This window comes from Myxocyprinus asiaticus, chromosome 12 (genome assembly GCF_019703515.2).
Source record: "Myxocyprinus asiaticus isolate MX2 ecotype Aquarium Trade chromosome 12, UBuf_Myxa_2, whole genome shotgun sequence".
Taxonomy (NCBI): domain Eukaryota; kingdom Metazoa; phylum Chordata; class Actinopteri; order Cypriniformes; family Catostomidae; genus Myxocyprinus; species Myxocyprinus asiaticus.
Genome location: NC_059355.1, coordinates 38,332,325 through 38,353,402, shown reverse-complemented (window position 1 = coordinate 38,353,402; position 21,078 = coordinate 38,332,325). Strand labels below are relative to the sequence as shown.

Below are 21,078 nucleotides of genomic sequence, written 5' to 3'. Positions count from 1 at the left end.
CAACCAGGACCGTAGCTCTCAGTTTTATAAAATTAATTTAAACTGTGTAAAATAGAGCATAGAGTAGGGCTGGGTGATAAAACAATCTCGATATTTATCGTGATAAAAAAAATCCTCGATATCGATGATAAGCTTTTGCGTAATTTTCTACATATAGCCTATGTTCTATATCTAGACGATCAGGAGCGTGTCGCTAAAAACGCAAGCAGTTAGGCTTTCTCAGACTGTATGAAGTTGCAAACGTTAGCTGCCTTGCTAACGATTAGGCTATGCTGGCCATCGCAGTCCGGCCAGGTACGGACCCCAGATTGATTCCATCCGGACTGCAAGACTTTATGACAACGGTTGCACCCTCTTATCGTCTCTGGCGAGCAGCGTGACAAAACAACAGTGCTGTGTACACCAGCTCTGATCTTTCTGAGCTGTATTCTTGAATATTTTTCTCTAGCACCAAACACGCTTCATTTATGCCCTCTCCAGCTCAGCACGTGTTGCTTCTTTTCTCCGCATGTGAATCAGACCTGCAAATTCCTTTTCAAAATTATTTCCAGGTTTAATTTATATTTTGAATAGTGTCAGATTTTTGAACCCCACGATGTGGGTTTATGTTCTCCCTTTTAATCGTTTAATGTAATTTTGAGTGTGACCATGGTTTGAGGGTGTACCTGTATGCTGGGTTGGAAATCTCAAGGATTAATAGCGGTGTTTTCTTTATTACATCACGTGTTGTTCTGAAAGCAAAAAGAACAAATGAAACACGGAATGTTGGCTGTCATCCAGGCAGCCTGACCGAAGCAAAGCGGGTGCGTTTACTCACGCCATTAACTGAAAGTGAAGCACGAAAAGAAGCACTAATAGCTTGCACGTGCTGCACGAGTCTGTTGGGTATACTGCAGTCTCGTAACGTTTAAACTTTTTGTTTAGCCTCATATTCAGCTCATGAAAACATGCTGCGTGATCATGAGGAAGGGTTACATCAAGATGTAGACTGGAATGCAGGTGCGGAATTTCATATAAATAAAATAGTCTTCTACTCTCTCGCCATTGCTGGCGTGCAAGTGCTTACCAATTGGTTGCCGACCCCTGCAATAAACATAACAGACATTGCCAGATGTCTTCTGAGGGCTCAGTTAATTTTAGGGCTGCATCTATTTTGATAATCAGTCGATTATTTCTAAATCTTGCCCAATACTTCACTTCAGTGCAGATAAAACACTGTTTACAGTTTGAAAGCAGCAGAAAAGCTTAAACAACCAAAGCATAAATTAAACGGCAGCCCTCATTTGTTTGCACATGTGAACTCTTGCAGTGCAGCAATGTTACGATTCTGCAGGCATGAGCAGAACTGTGAATACACTTGCGACGATGACTCAAGTCCACACTGTGTGTGTGTGCTGTATGTGTCAGAGAGAGAAACAAGGTCTTGACTCTGCCATACAGGGTGCTTTGGGCCCATCTCTGCTTGAGAAATGATTACAGAACTGGTCTTGACTGATGAAACGCACAGGGGAAACAATAAGCCAGCCATACACCATGCAGGAAGTGTGGAAATTATAAAGCTTGAAGCCGTGAAGGAAGGGGGGAGTGGTGACACGGAGGGAATTGGTTGCACAGGAGGAAGTGTGAAAGAAAAAATACAAATAAACACACTATTATATAAAAACATGGTAATCATAATAGTAAAAAGTTTGATATGTTAATCAAAAAGATTCCCCTCACGGTCAAGGTTTCTGGCATGATAAGTGGAGTCAGCAGTCATCCTTGACTTTAATATCAAGAACACGGAAATAATGCATATCATAAAAAACAAAGCATGCACCGACTGTACAAAACAGTAGCTGATACGGCGGGTGCTGAATTGAGATCAATTGATATAGTTTATAGAAAGATATCAATACATACCAATATATATTATAGATATCGATATAGTCCAATACAGATTTGTTTGTCTAATATCCAGAGCTGATTATTGTTTATTTCTGACTTTGACTGATGTGCCAACTGCTTAACTGACTAAACTATCTTTTATTCTGTGTGTATGTCATGTATAGAAAATCTTATTTTTTTCTATCCTAGCAATTTTTTTTACATCGTAACTGTTATTGGTTAACGTACTTTACCGAACAGCTTTCATATTAGATATAGGCTAATGCATGTTGTGAAATGCATGCAACTTTCAGTGCATTTTTCAAATATATTTGGCTTATGTTAATTCTTTTCAACAATGTCCTCACTGTTTTAATGTTAAGTAAAATTTTACTTAGTGAATTCCATTTAGAACAGGCTATTAGTGTTGCTCTATTGGTCCTGCACTATTTAATTGTTTTCAATAAATATGCCTGTATTCACTAACGTTGAATCAGTGAATGCATGTCACGTTCTATATTTTATGTACAATGATCATAACGCAAGGCGAGTACGTTGCAGATAAAAGCCCCTTTGCCAGCCCCTTTATTGCTTGGATATGATAGAGAAGACAGCACAGACTTAACAAATGTCTTGATAACTTGTTTTAACAGGTCCATCGACTGTGACAGCTAATCTTAGGAACAGCACAAGACTGCAATCTAAGACGAGAGAGGAAATGAGGATGTAATTGAGCATTGATATATACAAAATAGCAGTCTAATCATTTCAATTGCAATATTCAACAGGCTAACAGTGCATTGTACAAGACTTAATGTAATCTACTCCATAAATAATTTGTTAATTTTAGATCGTCGAGATGAAGAAAATTGGCATGGAATGACTTCAAGAACAACTGTCAATGACATCCGAGTCATTCGTTCCGTTACCACTGTTTAACTACTGACAGGATATTTAAAGGTGCTGCAAGCGATTTCAGCTGTTTTGCTTACTTTCGCCATTTTCCTCACTTCAACGTACTTCCTTTCTCTAAAACCCTGCTGTAAAAAATCTGAAACCTATCCTGAAACCATCACAGGCAGAGAGTGTTTCTGATTGGCTAGTTTTATGATGCTCCCCCAAGTGTTTTTCTTTTTTGTCGATTTACAAACCCTCGTGCTGTCAGTCAGATACAACTGTGATTTCTTACTCTCAGGACACATATTTCAGGGATATCTGTCAGGTAGTGAGACACCTCAACTCCTGTTGTCTCAAGCCATACTGGCCGAGTATTCACACCCAAGAATGCACCCAAATATGCTCAGCCCGTTTCTTTGACGACATGTAATAGAGCAGCAGCAGCAACAACAGCAGCCGTTCCTGTATCCATGTTTGTTTACATCTGCCAGGTGTCTCCAGAAATGGGATAGTGTGTGTTTTCACAGTGTTGCAAGATTAGGCGATCAGTTGTGTGGGGAAAAATGTGCTTGGGCGTGTTGACAAAAATTTTGGGCTGGTTCTGAAGGATTTGGGTGGGTTTGAAAAATTATAAAATAAAAATTCCATTGCTCATGCAACTAAAATAACAAAAATGGCTCCACACACATAATCATTCAATCTATTAGCCAAAACACTGATTGACAGAAAATGTGTTCAATCATGTTCAGAGAAGCTATGAGTTTCCATACCCACTAGTATGTTCTAAATGAGCATGTGATCTGCTGGTGTTGCTTGTGGATTAAGTTAGGCAATGACAAAGTGGTGAAAAATGTGGAAATAACTGCTTGTATGTAACCTGTTCAAGGTGGAATTTGAAATGAGCCATAACCACGTAAAAAGTTAGGACTGGTTATATTTAAAATTAATATTACATATTAATTCATAACTTCAATTGAAGCACAACGTCTTGCATTATTTGGCTTCTTGATATGCCAGGGCAGCATTTCGTTTTTTTGTCAGTGCAAGTTTGTCTTGTGTGAATAAGAAAAAAGGGGGGTTTATGTAAAGGTTTTTGGAAACCTTATCATTCGTTGGATAATTGTGTCATAAAGGTTGTAAAGGGTATAATTTGGAATAATGGTTGAAATGCACTTGGATTTTTATACACTACTTGGGCGTTTCTTTATACATTTGGGCTGGATTTGAACAATCATTGTGCTGGAAAACATCAAACTAATCTGGCAACAGTGTGTGATGCCTAGAATTTTAAATCAGTCATGACATGCATATTTTTTTTTCTTCCTTGAGATTCACTTATAATATTAGGAAAGATATTTGCACAAAACTATCATAATGTAGTATTACATTACCTTTTTCTACCCTACTCTTTGGTCTTCTGTCTGAAACGTTTGGTTTTCTGTGTACTTCATCTTTAAGATACGCCCACTGTTATGATTGGCTAATGTCATTACAAGTGTGGAACTGTATTTTCCAAGAATGAAAGAATGAAAACTTGCAAGGGATTTACGAAATCCCCTAAAATCACTCAGTCCAGGCAATCGTTGATATGAACACATTTCCCAATTTATGTAAATCACACAAACTACAACAGTTGTTTGACTGAAAGAACAAAATATTCACACTTTTTCTCCACAATACATATCAGGCATATAAGATTTGGTGATAAAATAATGCTATTTAAACACAGAAAATTGTCAAACAACCTGCAAATTGTGAAGGGTTAGTAATTGTGTATCGGGCTGTAGGGAGAATCTTATAAGGAATGGTTGAACCAGGATTCCTGTTTGATCTCCCTGCTTCAATACACATCCCGTATCAGGAAATAGCGATGTTCTCAGGCTAAGTAGTGGAGGGGGACCCCCTCGATAAATTGGCTGCTTATATATGGGAAAATGGGCATTCCGATGCGTTCATTTCAGCCAAAATGCGGGAACTCTTGGCTAATACGAGACAGGTGTGAAAGCAGGAAGCCTTACTACTATCATTTCATTCATGACTAACTTCACTGTTTTTCACGATTTTCATTATGCTTCGAGTTCTTCTGCCATATTTAAATCATTTAATCTCAAATCAATATTTCTTTATGAATTATGTAATTCTTTGGTAAGAAACCATGCAATAAGCACGATCTGCTCCCCAGTTTGGAGTCATGACAATGGTTTATTTTGCGATTTAAATGCTGACAATACAATTCTTTACATATCAAACAATTACAGCCAGATGAAACATTAGAATTACACTAGTTGGGGCCTGGGTAGCTCTATTGACGGTAGTATTGACGCTGACTACCAACCTTGGAGTTGCGAGTTTGAATCCAGGTGTGCTGAGTGACTCCAGCCAGGTCTCCTAAGCAACCAAATTGGCCTGGTTGCTAGGGTGGGTAGAGTCACATGGGGTAACCTCCTCGTGGTCACGATTAGTGGTTCTTGATCTCAATGTGGCATGTGGTAAGTTGTGTGTGGATCACGGAGAGTAGCATGAGCCTCCACGTGTGTAAGTCTCCGCGGTGTCATGCACAGTGAGCCACGTGATAAAATGTGCGGATTGACTGTCTCAGAAGCGGAGGCAACTGAGACTTGTCCTCCACCACCCGGATTTAGGTAAACGCGGCACCACGAGGACCTAGTAAGCAGTGGGAATTGGACATGCCAAAACTGGGGAGAAATGGGGATAAAAAATATTTTAAAAAATTACACTTGTTACTCACTGGCATTAATGTTGTGTCCAATATTGTTGCCACTGATAAATCTTTCAATACACGTTTCTTAGCAAAACCTGAATCCTTGGTTCTCAGAGGAATTCAATTCATCCATGAGTCCAAAAAATCCAAACATTTGAATCGGAACTTTGTTTGAATTAGCCACTCATTCCTAATGTTGTAATTATGAAATAAGGTCAAGATCCATCAAAAGGGACACAGAGATTCAACACAAGAAAAATATTATCAGATTATCCAGCAAGGGAATTACATGAGACTTGAAAGTGTAGTTTGTTTCCAATGACTAGATTAGAGTATATTAAAACACTGAACCTGCAAAAATGGATAAAAAAAAGCAATATGCTAGAAACTAAATCTTATGTCTTTATAAGGACAGTTCACCCAGAAATGGAATTTCTACCTTCATTCGCTCAACCTCATATGTTTCCAAACTCGTATCACTGTCTTTTTTTCCCCCAATAATAATATTTTTATATGTATGTTTTTTTTTTGTTATTCAGGAGGCTGTTGTCCTCCTGCCAGGCTGTTATTGTAAATAAGAATTCTGTTCTTAAGTGACTTGCCTGGTTAAATAAAGGTTAAATAATAATAATAATAATAATAATAATAATAATAATAAATAAAAGTAAAGGAGATGTTAGGCAAAATGTTAGCCTGTCACAATTCAATTTCATTGCATCTTTTTTTATTCCCATACAATAAAAACTAACGGTGACTGAGGCTGTCATTCTACCTAACATCTTTGTTTGTTCAACAGAGGAAAGAAATGTATACAGTTCTGAGCAACATGAGAGTGAGTAAATTATGATAAACTTTGCATTGTTGGGGTAAACTACCCCTTTAAAGTGATGAGAAAATTAATATTCGCATTAAATAATAATAATACAAAAATCAGATGTACTTGAAAAACTCTTTAAGAACTTAAATCTTCCCTGTTCAAAAATAGTTTTTATGGAAACTAAAATCATCCAAAAATGTCCAATCTTAGACAGTAACATTAACGCAATTACACGCTAACAACACCTATTTGGTATTCAGAAACTTAAGCCACACATTTACAGTGAGGTAACAAAGGAAGAACACACAATATTATTCCTAAGAATTTAACAGTAATAAAACCAGTAGAACAAAAATTAAAGGTAAAATGTGGGAGCCCACAGGCTGCAAGTAAGCACTGTTCCTCATTTCATATGCAAAGTGGGCATTTACACAGAAGGAAAAGCAGCCAAAAAAATTAATAAAATAAAAACTGTTTAATGAACCATTTTTGGTGCAAAAGACTTGACTAACATTGTAAGTGAAATTGAGTGGGAATTGATTACAAAAAATTATGACTTCATTAAGATCTCACATAATTAACAGTTAAATTATAAGGATTTAGAGGTTTTGCAGCTAAATACATTTTATGCACCTGCAGCCTAAGACACACTTTCTCACATAATTTGAAGAGCACAATCAGCACATCAATAGAAATGTGACATTTTCTGGCTGATTCATTGGACAAAGACTGGGGTCATACATTTGCTGAAACTTCAAGGGAGTTGAACTTCAAAGCTTTGTCGTAACAGCAGCATTTGGATTGGTTGTATACCTGTACCTCAGTGTCACTGTTCAGAAGCACCCAAATACATAAGTTACTTGAATACAAACAGTGCATTCAGAAAGTATTCAGACCCCTTCATATTTTTTTATATGTTATGTTGCAGCCTTATGCTAAAATGCTTTTATTTTTTTCACATCAATTTACACTCTATACCCCATAATGACAAAGCAAAACCAGATTTTTTTTAACTTTGCAAATTTATTAAAAAGAAAAAACTGAAATAATCACATTGACATAAGTATTCAGGCCCTTTGCTATGACACTTGAAATTTAGCTCAGATGCATCCCATTTCTCTGGATCATCTTTGAGATTCTTTGAGATTAATCTTGAGTTTCTACAAATTCAATTGATTGGACATGATTTGGAAAGGCACACACCTGTCAATACAAGGTCTCACAGCTGAAAATGCATACAAGAGCAAAAACCCAGCCATGAGGTCAAAAGAACTGCCTGCACAGCTCAGAGACAGGATTGTGTCGAAACACAGATCTTGGGAAGGCACAAAATTTTTTTGGCTGCATTGAAGATTCCCAAGATCACAGTGGCCTCCATAATTCTTAAATGGAAGTTTTGAACAATCAGGACTCTTACTAGAGCTGGCCATCCGGTCAAACTGAGCAATCGGGGGAGAAGGGCCTTGGAAAGAAAGATGACTAAGAATCTGATGGTCACTCTGGTTGAGCTCCAGAGATCATGTGTGGAGATGGGAGAAACTTGCAGAAGGACAACAATCACTGCAACACTCCACCGATCTGGGCTTTATGGCAGAGTGGCCAGACGGAAGCCTCTCCTCAGTGCAAGACACATGAAAGCCTGCTTGGAATTTGCAAAAAAGCACCTAAAGGACTCTCAGACTGTGAGAAACAAGATTCTCAGGTCTGATGAAATTAAGATTGATCTGTTGGCCTCAATTCCAAGTGTCATGTCTGGAGGAAACCAGGCACCGCTCATCACCTGCACAATACCATCCCAACGGTGAAGCATGCTGGTGGTAGCATCATGCTATGGGGGTGTTTTTCAGCGGCAGGGACTGGGGGACTGGTCAGGGTTGAAGGAATGCTGAATGCAGCAAAATACAGAGATATCCTTAATGAAAACCTGGTCCAGAGCACTCAGGACCTCAGACTGGGCCAAAGGTTCACCTTCCAACAGGACAATGACTCTAAGCACACAGCAAAGACGATGCAAGTGTGGCTTAGAGACAGTTCTTTGAATGTCCTTGAGTGGCCCAGCCAGAGCCTGGACTTGAACCCAATCGAACATCTCTAGATAGACCTGAAAATGTCTTTCCACCAACGGTCCCCATTCAACCTGACAGAGGTTGAGAAGATCTGCAGAGAAGAATGGCAGAAAATCTCCAAATTCGGGTGTGTAAAGCTTGTCACATCATACCCCAAAAGACTTGAGGCTGTAATTGCTGCCAAAGGCGCTTCAACTAAGTACTGAGTTAAGGGTCTGAATACTTATGTCAATGTGATTTCAGTTTTTTCTTTTTAATAAATTTGCAGTCATCAAAAATCTGTTTTTTGCTTCGTTATTATGGGGTATGGAGTGTAGATTGATGTAAAAAAGAATAATTTAAAACATTTTAGCATAAGGCTGCAACATAAAATGAGGAAAAAATGTGAAAGGGTCTGAATACTTTCTGAATGCACTGTAACGGAATACACAGCAGAAAAGGCAGATCAAGTCAACCTAAGAAAATAATAGGGATGCACAGATATGGAATTTCTTACAGCTCATTGTGGCTGACACCGATACCCAATATAAAAGAAAAATAAAATCATCTTAGTTTTTAACTCTTAACTGCTGCCGTTTAAGTTTTGCCAGATGTAACATGAACCAGAAATGTGCCTATATTACAGCTACTGAATGTGGATTATAAATGGCAATACACTTGCATATATTGTATAGTGACCATTTATACGAGTGTTTAAGGTAATCCTGATGAATCACTCACAGAGAGAGAATAATTAACTTCTAACAGCGGTAATAATGCATTAAACCAAAATTAGGTGATAAATTATCAGCATGTAATAAACATCACACAACAAAACCCACAATGCAAACCCTAATCTCTGTACATGGTGTAATATTTATGCTGCAGCCAGACTGCGAGCGCAGCAGTGTTATGTACTGTTTGTGCGTGTATTGTGTATATATGCATCTCATTCACAGATGCTTATTAAAGTGCTTATCTGTGACAGTACTGTATAAAAATTCTCATTTGAAAATGCATCTTTTTCTCTACATTTGGGCCTTCCGTCCACACTGACAACGTTTTTGCCAGCGAAAAATGAGCTTTTTGAAACGCTCTCCCAAGTGGATAAATTTGAAAACACCATCTTAACATTGTAGTGTGAACTGGAAAAACTGATATATCTGAAAACTATGACATATTTGTTGTCATGTGATACAATCAAAATGGTGGCCCGTGTAATAGCAGCGCTGTTGTGCCTGATATTCACTTTGATAGCATTGTAAAAGACAAATGTTACTTTGTACAACATTCACATTGCATTCCTTCAAAGGCGACTGGAAGTTTAATCGGAATTGGTGTCCGGCGATGGAACACGAAGACAATTGCGTTTCAGACATTACATACAACGCCGATTTTTCGCATGCACAGTAAGAGGATTTAACCAGCAACTTTTCGAAAACGGATGGAGAACATTTCAAAAACTGCGTTTTCAAGTGTATCCGGATTAATATAGACAAAACCTAAAACAAGCCCCAAAACAACGTAACAAGGTGCAGAGAAGATAAATAATCCTCAAAGAGCGACATGAGCTTGACTTGCAACCTGGCACTCACTGACACACGCACTGACGCTTCAGACTGCCCGAGTCCCTGTCTGAAGTAGAGAAGCCACAATCAGTCTTAGGAGATTCTCAGTGACAAGCAAAAAGACCGTAACAAATTATCTGCAGAAATATAGATGGTAATTCCATTATCGGCATGATAATATTTTAATTTTCCCAGTTATCCACTGCCAATATATTGTGCAGCCCAAGAAAACAGTACTTAAAATTTCCTTTATACTTGGAAACGTAAGAACCACAACATGTTCTTTAAAAAGTCAAAAGGAGAAAATAAACTTTTATGCTTTCAGGAAATGGTAAATATAAAAACAAACTCTTGTATTTTTACTGTGAGAGAGATGCAATGTACTGTAAGTTTGGGATGTTGTAACAAATACCGCAGAATGTCTGCGCAGATTTTTTTTTTTTTTTTTTTTTTTTTTTTGCTGTAAACTGATATTATTCTGAATAAAACTAAGTTCCAGTTAAATAAGGTGATACCAAGCAATTAGTTAGAAAAAATCACATTGAAAAGGCACAAGGTCCCAGAATTACAGTACATATATAAGATGACTGCAACTAAAAATTATAATTAGCAGCAAAGGTCAGTGAAAATTCATGTCTTGTGGGTTAAAAAATTCATAAATTAGTAAAGGGAAAGATGTAGGTCAATTTTCGTTCAGTTGGAACCCAAGGAATACGTGAGCGTAATAATTGGCCCTAGAACAAAAGAACTGTGTTGAGCCGCACGCAGTATAATTGGACATGACCCCCTTTCATCATCCTAATATATAATGTGATTAATGTCATCAGCTTGTTGGAGAAAGGCAGTGCAAAGATTCTATTTGTCAGGTCACATCCTTTTAAACTATTAAAGGTGAAATATCCTGGAATTTCAGTTCCTCTCAAATAATAGCTGGGTATTTTAAAACACAGTGTCTTTTTATTACCAATACATTATCATATATCTCTAGGTGTTCTGAATAAAACAGTGCATTGGTAATCCTTCACTGACTGACTGTCCTAACTCTCAAGGGCAAAACCAAATAAACATGGGTGTATATACAAGGTAGTATTTGACTAATCCCACATTACCAAACAGTTTAAACACATCTTAAAGGTGCACGCAGTAATTGTTTTCCTCATTAAAAATGTTTAACTCCTAAAGACATGAATTGTAATTTTACAATATATGTAGGAAATCATGACCACTTACATTAAAATGAAGACTCCAGTCATATCAGTAATCTTATAAAAGCTGTTTTATTCTACATGGAGAGGGTCCGCACATGGGGGCTGCCATGTTTGAATCACATGACCAGACGAATACTAAATCGCTTAATCTTAGTAATCGACCTGTTATTTGACACTTTCACTCATTGATTAAAGTAATCATGGATGACTGTGAATACTAAATTTCTACAATGGCATCTGAAACTGAAAAATACTGATTTTAAATGATGCTGCATCCAAGCCACTAGGTGCCAGTGTAAGTCCAAGATGACACAAAGACAAAAGTTACTGAGTGCACCTTTAAATATGCCGCCTTCAACAAATCAAGGGCAAAAATGTGACAGCAGTGGAATGTGTGTACTGATTTGCATTAGAGCATGACTGCCAGAGATGGTCTATAGCATTATCTTGTTGACAGGCTGTATTTTGGTTGGTTAGCATAAAAAAAGATTTATGAGTTAGTGCCACATCTCAACCTATTTTATTTATCAAGGACATATAACTTGTTTGCTCTGCTTCCTTGAAGGCTGCTTGCAAAGATCTGCCTCAATTAAAATAAGGTCTAAGAAAATAGTGTACAAAAAAATGTACAAAAATGCATAACATAACAGCAGAGTTACCCAGAGAGTAATAATATAGCTGATAACACAAATCCTGTTATTATATTAAAAATATATTCCCGTTTACAATGCAAGTGAGTGGGCTCCAACACTTTCAAACTCCAAAAAAGACATAAAAGCAGCATAAAGGTAATCCATACAAGTGGCTTAATCCATGTCTTCTGTTCTGAAGCAATCCAATCGGTTTTGGGTAGGAAACAGACCAAAAGTAAAAACTTGTACACTATTGCAATTTCAATGAAAGTCTAAGGGGCTATCGTAACATTTTTTAAATATTCAGAAAAAAAAAAGTACATTATTTGATCTGTAAAGCTGTTTTTATCAATCATCTGAGGTGGGACTACTACTTAAAAGCTGGAGACCCCAGTCTCCAGTTTATAAGTGTAATGTTTTCATTTTACGGTTATACTTCTGGAATAATTAGACAGTTTCTTATTTTAAAGGTTTCTTCACTGTGCTGAACATTTATCTCATAATATCACTGTCAGAGCACTACTGTACATGTTTTCCTTTTGTTGAAATTATTTCTGTGGTAATCAGATTTTAATTAAAATATTCATACTAATCTCAAAAATACAGGCATCACCCATGCAAATAAACTCCAAGCAGGATCAGGAATCAAATACAGAATACTGCTCAGCCTGAGACTTAAGTCAGGCATGTGCAAAGGGGACATATTTGTGTGGTAAGCCAACTAATAAACAGCAAATGAAAATGCTTTTCTCATTATCATTCACCTTGGTGAAATGGTCCACCAAATTCTGAAAGCCACACTGATAAACATCCGCCACTGGGTACATTCTGCAAACTATTAAACCAAGTTACATTAAGCTTGAGCTAAGCAGGATCACACATAAGGTCAAAACACTTTATAGATATCCTGACGTCAAGACACTTAAGATGTAAAAGCAGAGATTCTCTGTTGTTCCACTTATTTCAACTTGTGATATTATTCTACACAAATTACAGAAAATATTTGCACTGTTCCAAAATCTAGTGAAACAAATGTGGAGGCAGCATTTTAAGGCGTCATAGACACACTCCTGAAGCGAAGGCTGTTCCAAACAGTAGGCATCTTGATTATGCTGCCTACTCGGATACCTTGTTTTGACCAAATTCAGAATCGCACCCATTCGTCATAGAATGCATTCCCAGAACACATTGCAATGAGTAAAGTGATAAGTCCAAGTTGATTATAAATAGACTTAGCACCCAATATTTTTGTTAAATGTAATTTTTACGCTTATGCTTACAGTACTAGCTTAGCAACGTTACATCAAACTCTACAGAAATCAACTGAGAATCCATTATTTTATTTTTTTTCCTTTTTCTCCCAATTTGGAATGCCCAATTCCCAATGAGCTTTTAAGTCCTCGTGGTCACGTAGTGATTCGCCTCAGTCCGGGTGGCAGAGGACGAATCCCAGTTGCCTCCGCATCTGAGACTATCAACCCGCGCATCTTATCACGTGGCTTGTTGAGCGCGTTGCCACGGAGACATAGCGCATGTGGAGGCTTCATGCCATCCACCACGGCAACCATGCTCAACTCACCACGCGCCCCACCGATAACGAACCACATTATAGCGACCACGAGGAGGTTACTCCGTGTAACTCTACCCTCCCTAGCAACCGGCCAATTTGGTTGCTTAGGAGACCTGGCTGGAGTCACTCAGCAGGCCCTGGGATTTGAACTAGCGGGCTCCAGGGGTGATAGCCAGCGTCTTTACCACTGAGCTACCCAGGCCCCCCGAGAATACATTTTTACATGCAAAAACAAGTTGAAAAGGACACAACCCTGCTTGACATCAATGGTGATCTCAAATGGAGCTGAATATCGTCAGTGAAGCAGACAAAACCAATCATACCATCTCGACGAAGACGTATGAGGTTGGTGAAATTTCTTGGACTGCAAAGCTTTGTGAGAATAATCCAAAGTGCTTCTCTGTTCACCGTGTCAAAGGCATGTAAAGAGTATTTAAAGATCCATGTGCTGCTCAATGCATTTTTCCTGGATCTGTCACGGTCCAAAATTAATCTTTAGAGGCCATTGAAAAATCTAAAGTAACTCGAGAAGGGAGTAGTAACCAAGATACATAATAGCCCAACTACGTAGTTGGAAAACTGTCCAGACTTCTAATGGTGGATATATTTATGATATTAATGTCCAACTTTTATAAGCAGATGAATTAAACGGTATTGACTTATCAATCAGGATTTACTATTTTTTTTAGATGCATCACCAAGACCAATTTAAAAATGGACAACTGCCATTGATTTCATTAAAGCACTTTAAGGTAAGTACTAACTTACAGTATAATACTTAATGATTTCATACCCTGAATATTTAGTGCATTCATGTATTTGCATTTATTAATGTATTAGTAAATGACTGTATACACCCTTCCCCATTTATACATGCATTCATACAGATTACTTGTTTAACCACGAGTGATTATCGATTTTTCAGCTCTGTGTCTGCTTTGTGAACCCAAACCATGTCCACACAACTGATGTTGCACCGGTTTCTCTAAATTTTCATGACTTGTTCGGAAGTCGTTCCATTCTATGGGTTCTGTGGAGATGTCTTTTGTTTCTTTACTTCTCTCAGTCTCACGTGAAGCCCTGACCACTGATAGATACACACACGCCACGCATATTAATATTTACATATTGCGATATACACAATATAGCAAAATCTCTATCGATTTACACTTTATATCATCGCCACTGTATATATCGTCATATCGCTCAGTAATTATTTTGTGTTTCCATGTCTTTGTTGTGGAAAATCAATAAAAGATGCTGTTGACAAAAACAGCAAAGCTAATTCAATGACTTGCAACAACAGAACAAAATGACTCAACAGACCCTAGTGAGAAAAGCATCAAGGAGCTTTTTGCATTTATTCAGTGTTTTCCAACCTTTTTGCTGCCCCCACAGCACCATCAGTAAGGCTTAATTACCCATTCATCGACACAAAACCAAAGATGTGTACCAATGACTTAATATGATTTAACATTATCATTAATATCGCTTATTACTGATCTGTCAGTATTGGTTTGCTCTATTAACATCCTTTTATCAATAGCAATTTAGAATTTATATTTCTTTTTTTTTTTGATAAAAAAAAAATAAATACTATAAAGAACAGAAAGGGTAATAAATGAGGCATTATCAATGACAAATAGACTGTGTGAATCTCATCTTTTGGAGTTTGGACATCTGTTACACACTCTCTGTGCCTAACTTCTATGATATCTTAAAAGATCAATATAGGAATTGTTCAAATGAAGATCGCGATTAATTGGAAAATTCTTAATATTTTTATTTTAATTCATACATTTTGTTAGGTCCAACATAGCAAAATTCAATTATTTTTGCATAACCCCTGGAACCTGCTTACATAGCCCCTTAGGGTACGCATACCCCTGGTTGGGAATCACTTTTTTGCTTTAGATTGTCACCTTTACTTTTTGAAGCATGAGAAAGCCTGAGAGAAAACGGAAAGTATTAGACTAGGGTAGTGACACAGTAGAACCCATTTGCTCTGTGACTGACAGGTCCTATTCTGTTAACCTCCAACACTTTGATCTACACAGCTAACATGATGATTAAAGAGCAAAAGACCTGTCAATATTGCATTAAAAACAGAAGGAAATTGGCTCATCGACATCGGGAGAGGAAATAAGCCAATCAAAGAGTGTGAAGAGATTCAGGAACAGAGCACTGGAATTGATTTGAAATGTTTCCACACCTGAAGGTTTTCTCTGTCGCAGGATTCCAATAACACTGATATTTAATACTGGAGATGTGGACGCATGCAGAATGTGGAGGGGACTACAGTAAGAAAGAACACCTGGGAAGAACATTGCCTCAGGTTAGGGTTTACAGTATTCATGGTGGTACTAATTACATTGCATAATCCAATACAATCAAAGCAAGTCCAGGGATCTATTCAGTTTTTGAGTGTAAATGAAATGTATACTTGAACAAAGAGTATGTTTAGGTGTACACCAACAGTAACTATAAGTAAACTATATGCCCAGAAGTAAGTGGATTCCCGAACACCACACCTATATATGCTTGCTGAACATTTAATTTAAAAATCAAAGGGCATTAATCAAAGGCTTCCACTCTTCTGGAAAAGCTTTCCATTAGATGTTGGAGCATGGCTGTTGGAATGGCCATTCAGACAAAAGAGCATCAGTGAGGTCAGGTCCTGATGTTGGGCAATGGGACATGGCTCACAATTAATGTTCCAATTCACCCCAAAGGTGTTCAGAGTGGCTCAGGTCTAGGCTTTGTACAGACCAGTCAAGATCTTCCACACCAGACTTAAAAAAGCATGCCTTTATGGTCCTCAGTTTGTGCACAGGGGCAATTTCATGCTGGAACAGTAAAATGACCCACCCCCAAACTGTTGCCAAAACGTTTGAAGCACACATTTTGCAAGAATGTCATAGTTTGGGGTAGCATTAATCTTTGTTCTCGCAAAACTCCTGGAATAGCCAAACCCATTACTTAGAAGATGGTGTCCATATACTGTATAACAAAAAGAAAATTAAAAGAACCCCCCCCCCCCCCCCTTTTTATAAAAAAATAACCCTATCTTCCCCTTATAGGATCCTGTCTTAAATAAAGGCAAACAGATTTGATTAAAAAAATAAAAATAAATAAAAATAAATCTAAATCAGGCCAAAGTGAAATGTTGCCAATACTTAATTTTTTATAAAACATAGTTCCAGTCCTGTATGCCAATTGGTCAATACAGTTTTCCAATCTTGCTAAAACACTCAATATAATACCAGCTATGATGCAAAACACATGTAGACCTAGATATTGTGTACTGTGTATCACTAAGCACTGAGCAGCACCCACAGAGACTAACTATTAGCATCAGTATCACTACATGTTAGAGACTACTAAATTTTAAGCGGAAGGATGGCACTTAATGAATGCTTTCTAAAACAACATTTCAATCAAAGTGTGTACTCCTAATATTTTTATCACCCTGTGTTGGCTGAGAGTCTGGATAGGGGAGTGTCTGGGTCAGTAACAGTTGAAATACCCTGACTTAAGTATCATTCTTTCCAGAAACAAGGGTGAAAAACAATTTGTTTTCAAAAACTGAGACAGTACCTGCTGACTGACACATCACTGATTGCAGGGCTTGGTGATCTTGATGGAAGCTCAATTACCATGTCCCTCTCTTCACTCTTTACCTTCAGCATTGTGGAAAATAAAGGCTGGGTAATGTTGTGAATGCTGTTATGAGCAGCTGTTTTAAAAGACATGGAAGAAAATGCTCATGTCAGCCAAGTAAATGTTACTAGTATCCCATTTTTTGTAAATTTCATCTATGAAACAAGTCTCTTGATCTGCTCTCGGGACATTTTATGACACATGATTGGTTTAATCACTTCAAGTTGGTTTGCTGAGTAATGACCAAATCTTAAGCATTCCAATGTCTTGAGGGAACTGCTAAATCTTTTTATTTTGATGTATCAACAGTTCAAAATTGGCACTGGTGAGCAAATAAAATGGAGATACTGGAGGTTTGCCTTGTAATTTTATTTAGAAATACATACTGCAATCTGATCCTCATTGATTTAAGTGATTTTTACACATCATTACTGGAGAACTATAATTCCCTAAATCAACTGAATTAAACTGATGAAAAAGATCATCATTTCAGGCAGCCAAGCCATTTATTTCTGCAAACTGCTTATTGACTCTGAAGTAGGGCTGGGCGATATGGCCAAAAATATTATCACGATATAATGTTTCATATCTTTCGATATTGATATTTATCACGATATACATTCATATTTTCATATTGCAATTTTTTTTAAATATCCAAGTTTTTTTTGTTCTGCAAGTTCTGCATTGTAAGCCCAGAGACAGCCAAAGCAGCGGGGTCTGAGGGATCTTCTACCAAAATATGACAATATTTTATAGAGTTTATCAATCGAGTGCAGTTGGATATGAATGTTAAAAGATCCATTTGTTCATTTTGAAGCATAATGACAGCAGTCCAGAATTTGTTTGAATATTTTTACATTTCAAATTATTTATTTTTTATATTTCTTTGCATTCAAATTCCCAAGTACGGGGGCATAGAATCCCTTGTAACTGAGAAATGATACTGTAGGGGAGTTCAAGGGTATCCCCTGCGAAACAATGAATGGACCATTTTTATATTTTTATTAAAGTGAGAAAGACTAGGCTACCAACTAGCAATTTTATTGTCTTGTCATTCATGCCACAGATGATGATATGGGATTCATTTTCATAAAATTAGAACAGAAATCTATTTGTTTATTATTAAAGGCTCGTAACATGCTGATTAATAAAGCTAAATTTAGAAGGAAAAAACATTATGGTCTAAAGGCGATTTGGTACCACGTTAACTTGCGGTGCCTCATGTCTACTCGCATGCGGGGAAAAGAGGTAACACATGCGGAGTGGGACAGGGCATACATTAAGCGTGTTCAGTGCTAGAGAAAAATATTCAAGAATACAGTGCAGAAAGATCAGATATGATGTAACCAGCACTGTTGTTTTGTCAAGCCGCTCACTAGAGATGATGAGAGGGCGCATCCATCATCATAATGTCTTGCAGTCCGGGTGGAATCAATCGACCGCGGTGACCAGCATGTAGCCTAATCATTAGCAAGGCAGCTAACATCAGCAACTTCATGCAGTCTGAGAAAGCCGAACTGCTTGCGTTTTCAGCGTCACGCACCTGAACACCTTGATGCAGAACATGGGCAAAATATTTAAAATTACTCAAAAGCTTATCATCGATATCGTGGATTTTGCGATAAATATCAAGATTGTTTTATCGCCCAGCCCTACTCTGAAGTCCACCTATTGAGATATTGATGATCTGGTGATAACAGTATAGTGCTGAAACCTTCTCATCAGTGTAGGCAATGGATTCTACAAGCCTTTGTTTACTGCAACTGGCTTTATTAAATGCAGATCAAAGCCAAGGACATCCCAATGGGCCATATCTCTTACAAAGGCCACAATTTATTATATTTACTATAATACTGGCCAGCATGATATACTATATATTTAGTACAAATGTAGTACCACAAATGGCAAAAAACAAAGTGTAGCGTGACTGGTATGGGCTCTATATAGTAATATTTGAACTATTTACAACATTGCTCATGTTAACGTAGTTAATTACAAAAGCTCTAATTACAGGAAAATTCCACAATGTAAATAAGTACATGATGTGTGCAATCATTCATCAGTACTTTTGCAACTGCGCAGTAATATGGGCAAAAATGTGTCACTGGTCTCACAAACAAACAAGATAATGTGTTTTCATTAGTCAGTTTTCTCAAATCCAAAATGCCTAAATGAAAATTAATAAAAGCAGGTTATGACAGCATACTAAGATAAATTATAAATCAAGCTAGAGTATGATAGAGATGCAGGTATGTTATAAACCTACAGTATATGACCTGCCTGAGATAACTGACTGACTGTCAGATTTGTAGCAAATTAACAGATCATCAATATTCATTTTTCAAAAAAGCAGGTTCTGGAAAAAAAAAAAAGAAAAAAAAAGTTTTATATACTGTAAATATGCTCAATTGCATCTGGAGAGAAATGGAAGACAATGATACCTTTTAAGTATGTCTCCTGTGTTGACAGCCCCTCTTCCTGTTTGATCCGTGTTCTCTTGGAAGTCTCCAGACGACCTCTGACCTGGGCGATTAAACGGGAAAATTCGCTACTGTGCTGCTTCCCTACGAAAAAGAATTAAAAGGAAGAGTGAAATTTAGATACATTTAAAATGTAAGATTTATACCATTCTGTGAAGATAAGTATTTTGAAGAATGCCAAACAAAAACTAACAAAAACTACTATGATTTAATGATTGTTAGGAAATGAAAACATTCATATTTGAGGGATGTGAAAATTTCAAATCAAAAACCGATATTGTAAAAAGCTATCGGAAATTCTATAAGTGAACAGCTGTATAGTGATGCATGGCTTATCAAGCACAACTAATAAAAACTACAGACATCCACGATGGAGAAAAATGCATCTGAGTTTGTTGCATTTTGTTCTGAAATATTAAATAAAACTCAGTTTTAGCAAAAGGAAAACTACAGTAACTCTGAAGACCTTGGCACAAAGCACGCCATGAAATCGAGATAAATGTAGAGGCCAAAACTAACAGAAGCAGATAAAGGTAATTCCAAAAGGCTGCCTGTAAGATCACCTCTGCTAAGGGCCTCAGAGATCAGTTAAAATATGGATCACTGAAGACCTCCAGGAAAAAAGATTCAGAGATACAGTTGAAGTCAGAAGTTCACATGCACTTAGGTTGAAGTAATTAAAACAAAAATTTTAACCACTCCACAGATTTAATATTAGCAAACTATAGTTTTTGCAAGCGTTTAGGACATCTACTTTGTGCATGACACAAGTAACAATTGTTTACAGACAGATTGTTTCACTTTTAATTGACTATATCACAATTCCAGTGGGTCAAAAGTTTAAATATACTAAGTTAACTGTGCCTTTAAGCAGCTTGGAAAATTCCAGAAAATGATGTCAAGCCTTTAGACAATTAGCTTCTGATAAGCTAATTGGCTAATTGGAGTCAATTAGAGGTGTACCTGTGGATGTATTTTAAGGCCTACCTTCAAACTCAGTGCCACTTTGCTTGACATCATGGGAAAATCAAAAGAAATCAGCCAAGACCTCAGAAAAAAAATTGTGGACCCCCACAAGTCTGGTTCATCCTTGGGAGCAATTTCCAAATGCCTGAAGGTACCACGTTCATCTGTACAAACAATAGTACGCAAGTATAAACACCATGGGACCACGCAGCCATCATACCGCTCAGGAAGGAGATGCATTCTGTCTCCTAAAGATGAACGCAGTTTGGTTTGAAAAGCGCAAATCAATCCCAGAAAAACAGCAAAGAACCTTGTTAAGATGCTGGAGGAAACAGGTAGACAAGTACAGTTGTGCTCAAATGTTTGCATACCCTTGGAGAATTGGTAATAAATGTACCATTTTTAAAGAAAACATGAGTGAGCAGGCAAAACACATTTCTTTTATTTCTTATGGGATTCATATTCAACTGTAGGTTATAACAGAATGGCACAATCATAAAACAAAATATGGCAACAAAGAAAAAAATTAAATGACCCCTGTTCAAAAGTCTGCACACCCTTAGTTCTTAATACTGTGTATTGCCCCCTTTAGCATCAATGACAGCGTGCAGTCTTTTGTAATAGTTGTCTATGAGGCCCCAAATTCT

The 21,078-nt window shown here is 37.3% G+C and overlaps 1 protein-coding gene across 5 annotated transcripts in view; it reads right to left on the bottom strand.

Annotated features, from left to right (window-relative positions):
- The window catches only part of rad18 (RAD18 E3 ubiquitin protein ligase), a 77,286-nt gene that overhangs the window by 5,447 nt on the left and 50,761 nt on the right, over window positions 1-21,078 (bottom strand). For 2 of the 5 annotated variants that reach the window (XM_051711289.1, XM_051711288.1), the window contains exons 10-11: window positions 19,427-19,549; window positions 16,923-17,061 (exon numbers count right to left, since the gene is read on the bottom strand). In XM_051711289.1, coding sequence (XP_051567249.1) covers window positions 16,923-17,061; window positions 19,427-19,549 — 262 coding nt within the window. Of the gene's footprint in view, window positions 1-665; window positions 732-15,163; window positions 15,640-16,922; window positions 17,062-19,297; window positions 19,342-19,426; window positions 19,550-21,078 lie in introns of those variants that run through there. The other 3 variants (XM_051711287.1, XM_051711290.1, XM_051711292.1) reach the window with 3 other exon arrangements.